General features: G+C 43.8%; 1 protein-coding gene across 10 annotated transcripts in view; it reads right to left on the bottom strand.

Moving 5' to 3' along the window:
• Positions 1-12,285, bottom strand: part of LOC140429529 (transducin-like enhancer protein 4) — a 327,809-nt gene that overhangs the window by 12,652 nt on the left and 302,872 nt on the right. For all 10 annotated transcript variants that reach the window (XM_072516642.1, XM_072516640.1, XM_072516641.1 and 7 more), the window contains 3 exons: positions 11,427-11,500; positions 9,631-9,880; positions 6,309-6,556 (listed from right to left, as the gene is read on the bottom strand). In XM_072516642.1, the coding sequence (XP_072372743.1) occupies positions 6,309-6,556; positions 9,631-9,880; positions 11,427-11,500 (572 nt within the window). The remainder of the gene's footprint in view (positions 1-6,308; positions 6,557-9,630; positions 9,881-11,426; positions 11,501-12,285) is intronic.

Below are 12,285 nucleotides of genomic sequence, written 5' to 3'. Positions count from 1 at the left end.
CTCGACGGCAGATAGAAGTAGAAAGAAGTTGAACCGTGACATCACAGCCTTCAGGTAAGAGATTGGCTGGTGACTGGTAAGTAGTTTTTCTTTTATTTTCCCTCAGATGTTGTCGTGCAGGGCGCAGAGGTTGCTGAGAGTGTTTGCTGAGAAGGGGAGTGAATAACAGGTAAGCTCTTTCTTTTTTTTATCTAGAAGGGAGGGCAGGGAAGGTAGTGCATTGTTCCTCCTGCAGAATGTTTGAGGTGAGCGACGCTGTCAGTGTCCCTGCTGATTTCATCTGTGGGAAGTGCACCCATCTCCAGCTCCTCAGAAACTGCGTTAAGGAACGGGAGCTGGAGCTGGATGAACTTCGGATCATTCCGGAGGCAGAGGTGGTCATAGATAGAAGCTTCAGGGATGTAGTTACTCCGAAGAATAAAGATAGATGGGTGATGGTGATAGGGGCTGGGAGGAAGCAGTCAGTACAGGGATCCCCTGTGGTCGTTCCCCTTAGTAACAAGTATACCGCTTTGGATACTGTTGGGGGGGGGGGACTTACCAGGGATAAGCCATGGGGTGCAGGTCTCTGGCACAGAGTCTGTCCCTGTTGCTCAGAAGGGAAGGGGGGAGAGGAGTAGAGCATTAGTCATTGGAGACTCCATAGTTAGGTGGATAGATAGGAGATTCTGTGGGAATTAGAGAGACTCGCGGTTGGTGTGTAGCCTCCCAGGTGCCAGGGTGTGTGATGTCTCGGATCGTGTTTTCGGAATCCTTAAGGGGGAGGGGGAGCAGCCCCAAGTCGTGGTCCACATAGGTAGGAAAAGGGATAGGGATGTAAGGCAGGAATTCAGGGAGCGAGGGTGGAAACTTAGATCTAGGACAAACAGAGTTATTATCTCTGGGTTGTTACCCGTGCCACGTGATAGCGAGATGAGGAATAGGGAAAGAGAGGAGTTGAATACGTGGCTACAGGGATGGTGCAGGAGGGAGGGTTTCAGATTTCTGGATAATTGGGGCTCATTTTGGGGTCGGTGGGATGATGGTCTACACCTGGACCAGAGGGGTACCAAAATCCTGGGGGGGAAATTTGCTAATGCTCTTCGGGAGGGTTTAAACTAGTTCAGCAAGGGCTTGGGAACCTGAATTGTAGGTCCAGTATATAGGAGGTTGAGAGTAGTGAGGTCATGAGTAAGGTTTCAAAGTTGCAGGAGTGTACCGGCAGGCAGGAAGGTGGTTTAAAGTGTGTCTTCTTCAATGCCAGGAGCATCCGGAATAAGGTGGGTGAACTTGCGGCAAGGGTTGGTACCTGGGACTTCGATGTTGTGGCCATTTCGGAGTCATGGATAGAGCAGGGACAGGAATGGTTCTTGCAGGTGCCAGGGTTTAGATATTTCAGTAAGCTCAGGGAAGGTGGTAAAAGAGGGGGAGGGGTGGCATTGTTAGTCAAGGACAGTATTACGGTGGCAGAAAGGATGTTTGATGAGGACTCGTCTACTGAGGTAGTATGGGCTGAGATTCGAAACAGGAAAGGAGAGGCCACCCTGTTAGGGGTTTTCTATAGGCCTCCAAAAAGTTCCAGAGATGTAGAGGAAAGGATTGCAAAGGTGATTCTGGATAGGAGCGAAAGCAACAGGGTAGTTGTTATGGGGGACTTTAACTTTCCAAATATTGACTGGAAACGCTATAGTTCAAGTACTTTAGATGGGTCCGTTTTTGTCCGATGTGTGCAGCAGGGTTTCCTGACACAGTATGTAGATAGGCCAACGAGAGGCGAGGCCGTATTGGATTTAGTACTGGGCAATGAACCAGGACAGCGGTTAGATTTGGAGGTAGGTGAGCACTTTGGTGATAGTGACCACAATTCGATTACGTTTACTTTAGTGATGGAACGGGATAGGTATATACCGCAGGGCAAAAGTTATATCTGAGAGAAAGGCAATTATGATGCGATGAGGCAAGACTTAGGATGCATCAGATGGAGAGGAAAACTGCAGGGGATGGGCACAATGGAAATGTGGAGCTTGTTCAAGGAACAGCTACTGCGTGTCCTTGATAAGTACGTACCTGTCAGGCAGGGAGGAAGTGGTCGAGCAAGGGAACCGTGGTTTACTAAGGCAGTCGAAATACTTGTCAAGAGGAAGAAGGAGGCTTATGTAAAGATGAGACATGAAGGTTCAGTTAGGGCGCTCGAGAGTTACAAGTTAGCTAGGAAGGACCTAAAGAGAGAGCTAAGAAGAGCCAGGAGGGGGCATGAGAAGTCTTTGGCAGGTAGGATCAAGAATAACCCTAAAGCTTTCTATAGATATGTCAGGAATAAAAGAATGACTAGGGTAAGAGTAGGGCCAGTCAAGGACAGTAGTGGGAAGTTGTGCTTGGAGTCCGAGGAGATAGGAGAGGTGCTAAATGAATATTTTTTGTCAGTATTCACACAGGAAAAAGACAATGTTGTCGAGGAGAATACGGAGATTCAGGTTACTAGACTAGAAGGGCTTGAGGTTCATAAGGAGGAGGTGTTAACAATTCTGGAAAGTGTGAAAATAGATAAGTCCCCTGGGCCGGATGGGATTTATCCTAGGATTCTCTGGGAAGCTAGGGAGGAGATTGCTGAGCGTTTGGCTTTGATCTTTAAGTTATTTTTGTCTACAGGAATAGTGCCAGAAGACTGGAGGATAGCAAATGTTATCCCCTTGTTCAAGAAGGGGAGTAGAGACAACCCCGGTAACTATAGACCAGTGAGCCTTACTTCTGTTGTGGGCAAAATCTTGGAAAGGTTTATAAGAGATAGGGTGTATAATCATCTGGAAAGGAATAATTTGATTATACATAGTCAACACGATTTTGTGAAGGGTAGGTCGTGCCTCACAAACCTTATTGAGTTATTTGAGAAGGTGACCAAACAGGTGGATGAGGGTAAAGCAGTTGATGTGGTGTATATGGATTTCAGTAAAGCGTTTGATAAGGTTCCCCACGGTAGGCTACTGCAGAAAATACGGAAGCATGGGATTCAGGGAGATTTAGCAGTTTGGATCAGAAATTGGCTAGCTGGAAGAAGACAAAGGGTGGTGGTTGATGGGAAATGTTCAGACAGGAGTCCAGTTACTAGTGGTGTACCACAAGGATCTGTTTTGGGGCCACTGCTGTTTGTCATTTTTATAAATGACCTGGAGGAGGGCATAGGAGGATGGGTGAGTAAATTTGCAGATGACACTAAAGTCGGTGGAGTTGTGGACAGTGTGGAAGGATGTTACAAGTTACAGAGGGACATAGGTAAGCTGCAGCGCTGGGCTGAGAGGTGGCAAATGGAGTTTAATGCAGAAAAGTGTGAGGTGATTCATTTTGGAAGGAATAACAGGAAGACAGAGTATTGGGCAAATGGTAAGATTCTTTGCAGTGTGGATGAGCAGAGAGATCTCGGTGTCCATGTCGATCCCTGAAAGTTGCCACTCCGGTTGAGAGGGTTGTTAAGAAGGCGTACGGTGTGTTAGCTTTTGTTGGTAGTGGGATTGAGTTTCGGAGCCATGAGGTCATGTTGCAGCTGTACAAACTCTGGTGCGGCCGCATTTGGAGTATTGCGTGCAATTCTGGTCGCCGCATTATAGGAAGGATGTGGAAGCATTGGAAAGGGTGCAGAGGAAATTTACCAGAATGTTGCCTGGTACGGAGGGACGATCTTATGAGGAAAGGCTGAGGGACTTGAGGCTGTTTTCGTTAGAGAGAGGAAGGTTAAGAGGTGACTTAATTGAGGCATAAAAGATGATCAGAGGATTGGATAGGGTGGACTGTGAGAGCCTTTTTCCTCGGATGGTGATGTCTAGCACGAGGGGACATAGCTTTAAACTGAGGGGAGATAGATATAAGACAGATGTCAGAGGTAGGTTCTTTACTCAGAGAGTAGTAAGGGCGTGGAATGCCCTGCCTGCAACAGTAGTGGACTCGCCAACACTAAGGGCATTCAAATGGTCATTGGATAGACATATGGACGATAAGGGAATAGTGTAGATGGGCTTTAGAGTGGTTTCACAGGTTGGCGCAACATCGAGGGCCGAAGGGCCTGTACTGCGCTGTAATGTTCTATGTTCTATCTGCAGGGCATAGTGACCTACAGCATATAGTGCTGATAGGTCTTCAGGGACAAGTGCAAAGATAGAATCATAGAATCTCTGCAGAGCAGAAAGAGGCCATTCGAGTCTGCACCAAACCTTGGAAAGAGTACCCTTTCCCCGTAACCCTGTAATCCCACCTAACCTTTTGGACACCATGGGGCAATTCAGCATGGCCAATCCACCTAACCTGTACATCTTTGGACTGTGGGAGGAAACCAGAGCACCCGGAGGAAACCCATGCAGACACTGGGAGAAAGTGCAAACTCACAGACAGTCACCCGAGGCGAGAATTGAACCCGGGACCCTGGAGCTGTGTGAAAATCACTGTGCCACCGTGCCGCCCTTAGTGACCATTTTCCTGAAGAGTCATAGTTTCCTGCGGAACTGGGACTTGGTCACCACCAGGTACTTCCGTCTTCTGCAGTGGATCCTGTATTGAGGATTTGGCTTCTGTGCCTTCCTGTCCCTCTTTCAATTCTCAGGACTTTCTGCTGTCTGGTGCCCTTGCCTTCCTGCAGAGCATTCATAATTCATTGCCAGCAGGAGTTTTCCTTCTGAGCAGCTCGCTGCCCAATGAACTTGGTAAACTTGTTCCTTCCTCTTCTTTCCCCTTGTAGCCAGGGGAGGCTATTCTGATCATTAAGTTCTCAGGTACTGAATGTCCACTCTCCTCGTCCCTGCACAGCACCAGTAATACACCATAGAGGTTTGGCTCTATGGTAACACGGTAACAGGGTCTCCAGCTGATCCTTTCAAGAAGCCAAAAGCAAAGAAGTTCAAGCGCACGGTAACAGCAGGGCATAGTGACCTACAGGGTATAGTGCTGAAGGGCCCAGACAGTGATTTGAATAATGGAACACCTGTTCCCCAGAGGAAATATTGTTTGATTTACCAGTTCAGGCTCTTTGAATTCTGCTGTGAATTTCATAATTTCTTTTTATGGTTTCAAGGGTTTGTGTTTTTTGAAACTTCAAAGGGCCTGGATGATTGACACTTACATTATTACATTGTACTTCAGAATTTTTTTTAAATGGGGAAAAGATTTTAATGAATAATTTATTTTCTTCTTTCTTTTTAAAAATAAATTTAGAGTACCCAATTATTTGTTTTCCAATTTAGTGCAGTCAATCCGCCTAATCTGCACATCTTTGGGTTGTGGGTGTGAAACCCATGCAGATACTGGGAGAATGTGTAAACTCCACACAGACAGTGACCCGGGGCTGAGATCGAACCGGGGTCCTCAGCGCTATATGCAGCAGTGCTAACCAGTACGCCACCAAACCACCATAGAATAACTTCTTTTCAAGCATTTTTGTACACACACCACTTTATACGAGAGGCTTAATTGATTCTACAATGGGTAAATGGGCATGGAGGGAGGGGGTATAGGGGTGGGTGGTATGGAGGGAGGGGGTATAGGAGTGGGTGGAAGGGCAGAGCATGGTATAAGGGCATGCAGGGTCATGGGATGGGTAGAAGGGCAGAGTTTGGCATGGTGGCATGTGGGCCCTTGGGGAATGGGTGGCAGGACAGAGCTTGGCATGAGGGGACATGGGGTTCGGTGGAAGGGTAGGGCTTGGCTTGGGGGATGGATGGAAAGGCAGAGCTTGGCATAGGAAGCATGGAGGTCGCCATGGGGTTGGGTGGCCAGCATAATTTAGGTAGGACAGGGGGTAAGAAGGATCCTTTTCAACTTACCATTTGAAAAGTCCCTTCATGTAAACTAGAATTTATGGCTCCTCGAAGGGACCATGAATAAAACCCTGGCCTGATGCCATGAAAATTGCAAAGGAGTATGAGATATCTATCTCTGCAATGGAGCCAGTCAGATCGGGAGTGCCCGTTCTGGTCTTCTGACAGGAAGCAGCCTTTAAAGGCACTCCCAAAATAGCACATCTAGGGGATCCTGGAATCAGGAGCCGCCTGCCAATTTTAAAGGTCTCCCGAGTCAAGCCGACTAGGTGAATACTTTGGGCTATGTACTCTGTAATGGAACTTGAATCTATGACCTACAGACTCAAAATGGTTCGACTATTACCATCTGAACTATGCTATACTTAAATCTTTAGCTTAAAAAAAGTTTAAACTGTATGTGCACCTTGAGAGTTTTTAATTTTATTATTTTTAAACAATTAACCTCCTGCCTCTTTGACTTTTGAAACATGCATAACACAAATTTCAAGAATCAGCATTCAAATTTTCTGGAATTTAACCAATTCTTACCTGACTAAAGTCTGATTGTGCAGATCCCAGACAGCGATATTACCATCACTACAGCAGGAGAAACAGACCTTGGAGTCAGGGCTGATAGCCAAAGCATAGCAGGCAGGAGCAGAGGATGTCAACTCTGCCTTTATACGTGGAGTTGGAGCTGCCAGGTCCCAAATAGATAACGTGCTGGCTTCCCCACCAACAATCAGGGTGCGACCATCAGGAAGCAACTTGCATGATCGGATGTAATTGTCTCTGTTCTATTGAGATAGAAGCCATTAAGCAATTGCTTACATGAAAAAGACAAATAAAATATGGTCTCCAGAATAACTAAGTGATTTAATCTATTTTAACTATTTCTACTTAAGATATTTACAGATAAAGTAAAATATATTGAGATATTGTTATTAAACAATTTTGAAATTAAATTACACACCCAGTGCAATCAAACATGTCATCAGAATTATCACCTGAAGTTAGGGGTTTCATATTATGAATGTTTATTTGATTTTTTTACTCTTTCATAAATTTTGAAAAACAGAGCATCCTTCGTGATAACTTCACTTAAACAGCTAATGGGTAAACATAGATACAGTAATATTAATGAGGACTAAGGCAACCAAATAAGTATTCAGCAGCTAAAACCCAACACCAGCATACATAACTGTAATCTATGTGCAGCAACTTGAGGAAATGCATCAATCATTCAAAGTGAACAGCCAAATTCCAAGATTAAATTTAATCTTCAACCTGTTCCCAATTATCTGTTTAATATTAAACTTGTTTTTTTTTAGCTGATAAACACACCAGCAGCAAATTGTCATAGTGGGGGAACTAACATTGCAGCTGAACTTCTTCCACTTCGTCCCCTAATGGTTTCTTGATACTGAAGGTGTGGGCTGAATTATACAAGATGATGGATTCCACATGTCCCTGATCAAAGTGTCAAGGAACATTGTGCCAATTATCATTAAAAGACTGGAGACAGGATTTCTCAGGGACAGGAAGTCTCACCTCAGAGACTTCCCGGCCAATCAAGTCTGGCAGCTCTCCAAACCTTGTGACAGAGACATGCAGTAATGGATCAGGATTTGGATAATTGAATGGGGGTCTTTCTAGAAACCAAGCTGGCAGATCCCAATGAGGGAAGTGGAGATGGTTTGGGGGGGAGGGGTCTGGGGTTTGAGAGGGAATGGAAGCCAGCAAAGGGCTGGGCAGGGGGGTGCGGGTGGTGTTGTACCACCTTGGCTCTCATTAAGCAGGGATAACCCATCTACCAGTCCGCACAGGGAAACCTGCTGCGATGGACACTTACAGTCATCAGTTTTAGTTCCTGGTGGCAACATGATGAGGTCTTTATGCGGGTGCCACTTATGGGCATCAATTGGCCTACTGCTGGATTGACTGCTGATGCCACCGCTACCACTGGTAAAACTGCATTGGTGGAGGGGGAGGCTGGAGGGCAAGCTGTTCCCACCTTCAAACCAATTGGCGGTAGCATGCAAATCTTTGAAAACAAGAATTGTGCAAAAATGGAGAATTTGGAGTGGAAAGGAGTGCTCTTATTTTTTGTTTGCCTGTTAAATATACTATGATAAACAAACAATTGAGAACATTTCAAATGGCTGACTTAGCATAGCCTTAACTGTTGATAATATGTTATAACTATAATTACTGTTGCTAAAATGAACAGTAACAAGTACTGAAATTAAAACTGTGGTTATTATAAAACACAAAATTTGTCAGAATTGCTGCAAGAATTTGCAGTCTCAGCATCCTAAAAGAGGGGGGAATATAAAAGCATAACCCCCTCTCGGCAACCTGCTTTTAACTTGTGTCAAAGGCGTACTGTGACACCAAACTTTGAAGCAGAAATGCTTAGAGCCACGGAGTGTGACGGGCATAGATCTGAACCCAAATCAGCTTAGTTTCTGCTTTGAGCAAGTGCCAGAGAGCCAGGTAGTCAGCTCCAGGAAGACACTGGCAGGCCATCTCTGAGCAAGCTAACCACGTTAATAGAAGCAGAGATAATTGGGTCAGGTGTGATAATTTGACAAGAAGAAAATAACTTATTTTTATGTAGCATTCTCCCAAAGCACTTCACAGAAAATTAAATACTTCAAAATATAGTAATTGTTGTAACATGGAAATACATAATAGCCAAATTGATCACAACGAGGTCCAAAAACATCAATAAAATAAATGAACAGATAAATCAAATTTGTTCTGTTTTTAGCTGAGGTACAAATGTTGTGCAGAGCACCAGGATAACTTTCCTACTTGTTTGAAAATATTGCATGTGATTTATTTTCCCCCCCCATCCATCTGAAGGAGCATATGTGGGAAACCTTGGTTTAACGCCTCACCCAAAACATTTCTGATACTGTAGAACTCTCACAGTACTGCACTGAAATGTCAAACTGGATTAAGTGCTCAAGTCTCTGGAGCAGGACTTGAACCCACAAACGTTCTGACTCAGATTCAATGGTGTGCCGACTGGACCAAGGGTGGTACTGGAGAAAAAAAATCCATGTTGCCAAATTGACTTAACTTTACTCGGAGAACTTAATTTTAAATAATAAAGGAATCAGAGATGAAAAATGTCCCATTTTAGTTTAATTGGTAGCAGCTGTCTGACATCGGCAGGATCTATTTCTGGCAGGAGAATACTTGGCCAATAAGGCAGCCTGGTGAAATTTAGAAACATGGAATCAGAATACTTTGTGTGCATTATGGCACTAAAAGTGCAGGCATATGGAGATCATCCACGTAAAAAGAGTTGTTCATCGGAGGATGGAGGGTTATTCCATTTTGGGTCTTTTTATGTCTGCAGCAAATAATTGATAACCAAATACAAGCATTTTTATCGTTTAGGGGACTATGTAAGTTGTAACGTTGCAATCATACCACATAGAGCAAGTGGAAAAATCTGTGGTAATTGTCAGGAAATATTTTGTCATGACTGATGACCACACCTAATTCAAATTTTCAAATAAATGTAAACAAAAATGTTATTTTTCACTTTTGTTGACTTTTACATGGAAGTATATATAAATCTTTATTCCTGTATGGGGATTTTTTTTCCACCCCAGTTTCCCTGGTGATCTTTCACAATAGAAACAAAATCAATTCAGTACAACAAGAAGTTTGAATGGTACTTGCATGCTATTACTACATGCAATGTTTAAGGATTTTATCCCCCAGTTCAACATGCACCATGCAATGAAAGAAATTTTCCAATCCTGAATGACATATATATTTCTACATAAAAGAGACACACATTCCAAAACTCCTTGTTCACCCAGATATCTTATTTTACCGCCAATCCTCTTACCAGGCAGTCCAGTTGAGAGACTGGGCTTTTGTTCCCAGGGTGACTAATATCCCAGACCTTCACACATCCCTTCCCACCAGTGTACACATGTCTTGTAGGATTGCTGATGGTCACTGCACACACAACCTCACCATGGCTCAGAGAGTTCATTTGTCGAGCATGTCTTGGAATTCCAGGTCCAATCAGAGCATCAGGAGGAAAAGGCACAGGTTGCATCTGTCCATCAGCACTTACATGAAATGAATAAGCACTATTAACAAAGAAAGAAAGAGCTGATTAGGAAAGACATTATTTCTGCTGCTCTGTTTCATTGCTAAAATGTTACAATAAAGTTAATATAGTGTAACATATTAGCATGGTCTGAATTTAAATTATAACATAATCTGTTCAAAATATTAATGTTAGAATCGAAATGTTTTAGATTTATTTAGTTCTGTTTTTATTGGTCAATGAGTTTACAAGTCAAGTTCTCGACCAAGTTACATTCCTATTTAGGGTTTCTATTTGGCTAACAGAATGCATCCTCTTCCCTATAAAAACACATTTCACTTACTGAAGTCTCATGAGTAAGGTACAGATCAACAAAGCCAAGGCTGAGCAGCCACCAAGTGTGAACAGGATGTTGCTGGAGTTTAACTAGTTAACAGCACATAGTTGGTGGATTACCCAAAATCTACTTCCAGTTAATTGTTGCCAGGGGCCATTCTACCCCACTGATGCATTGTCTTCCAAAGTCATCTGGTGCTGTGCATGAAAAATATTGGCCCCACAGTGATTGGTTTGGCGTATTCTATGAAATGGCGAACCAGGCGAACTGAGTGCAACATTAATAGTGCACTGGATTACTAGTTTTGTACAGATATTAAAGATTCATTTTGAACTACCTCCACTGATACCTTTCACCTGTCCCGCAAGGAGGTCAATTGCTAGTGGCCCATTTGACAAATGCAAGTTTGGACCATCGGTAGATGGGCTCCAGGTACCGAGAGCATCTCATGAGTAACACGAAGACTTGTACAACTCACAACAAGGCATACGCGTACAGTGCTACCACCCACCTGACTGTTGCATTCTCTACTGAATAGCATCCACAACTGGAAGATGCAAAACTTCATCAGTATTAAATTTGTGGTATTGAGTCCTAGACCTGGTAGTGCATGTTCTCATGCCCAACGTTCTGTCAGTACTTTCCAGCAGCTGTATCCCCAAAGTCTTAGAGTTTCTTCACCTGTTATACGACTGACATTTGCTTTTAATGTGGTGGAAGGACTGATGAAGGGCAGTTTGGATCATGTCGGCCAGCCAGATATTTAAATAGCCCACATACCCTTAGCAATCTACTAACTGCACAAACATAATTCCAACCCAGTGTGCACAACATATAAAAATATCAGTAGTATTTAGAACAATCAGAATGATAACTTCAAGTACCATGGATGCCATTTCATAGAATTCTAAGTAAAGATGATTCGAAGCAAAGATGATTCTTTTGACTTTGGTACCAAACTGGCAACACCTTCAGTACCTTCAAGTTTGGAAGATCATAAGCAAGTGACGGTTTTGCTACACTGCCTGGACAGCAGAAGGCATCAATATTGCTTTTTCTCATTTGAATTTGATAACATACATCATTTAACAGATCAATGTCACATGTGACATACAGAACTCTCAGGGAAAATCACAAAATTCATTCTTATGTAGCTTTCTGCTCTTCATTTACATCTTTTCAACCAAAATATTAAATTATTTTTCTCATGCTTCATTGTTGCCAAGCAGAATGATCATTATGGACTTACGGTTTTCCACCAGGAATGCCACTTAGATTTGGTGGAATCCCAGGTACGCGTATGTGATGGGGATCAAACCCAACCTAAAAATTACCAAAATTAAATCATAATATATTTGTCACATTTTAACAAAAACAGTATAGAGTCATAGAATTCCCACAGTGCATAAAAAGGCCATTCAGACCATCGAGTCTGCACCAACCCTCTCAAAGAGCACTCTACATAGGCCCAAGCCCACACCCTATCCTCGTAACCCCACCTAACCTTTGGGACACTAAGGGACAATTTATCATGGCCAATCCACATAACCTGCACATCTTTGGACTGTGGGAGGAAACCAGAGCGCTCATAGGAAATCCAAGCAGACACGGGGAGCAAGTGCAGACTCCACACAGCCAATGACCCAAGGCTGGGATTGAACAAGGGTCTCTGATGCTGTGAGGCAGCAGTGCTAACCACTGTGCCACCGTGCTGCCCCAGCTTTATTTTTTTAACAAAGTAGCTCTAAGGGCTGGATTTAATCGCCCACTGATTGGAGAACCATGGCGAAGTCCAATTGGGTATACGGATATGTAAATGGCCAACATCAGGCGCTCTATGAAATTCAGGACTCTGGTGGTAGAAGTGCTGTTTGCCAATCAGAGGCAGCAGCTCGTCATTGCTATCACTGCTGATGGGAGTGGTGGCAGCTGTCAGCAATCTCAGGCCAAAGTTGAATGAGGGTGAATGGAGATGGTGCTGCAGGGTTCATGGGAAAGGGGAGGGAGGGGGGGTTGGACGCAAGAATAGGAGAATAGCTTTCAGTGCCCCAACCGCTTCCCGATGCCAGTCCTTTGGCCTGATAATGAGGGATTCCTCCTGCTAGACC

The sequence above is a fragment of the Scyliorhinus torazame genome, chromosome 9 (assembly GCF_047496885.1).
Source record: "Scyliorhinus torazame isolate Kashiwa2021f chromosome 9, sScyTor2.1, whole genome shotgun sequence".
In the NCBI taxonomy this organism is placed as follows: domain Eukaryota; kingdom Metazoa; phylum Chordata; class Chondrichthyes; order Carcharhiniformes; family Scyliorhinidae; genus Scyliorhinus; species Scyliorhinus torazame.
Note: the sequence above shows the minus strand (reverse complement) of the source record. Positions and strands in the feature narration are given on the sequence as shown.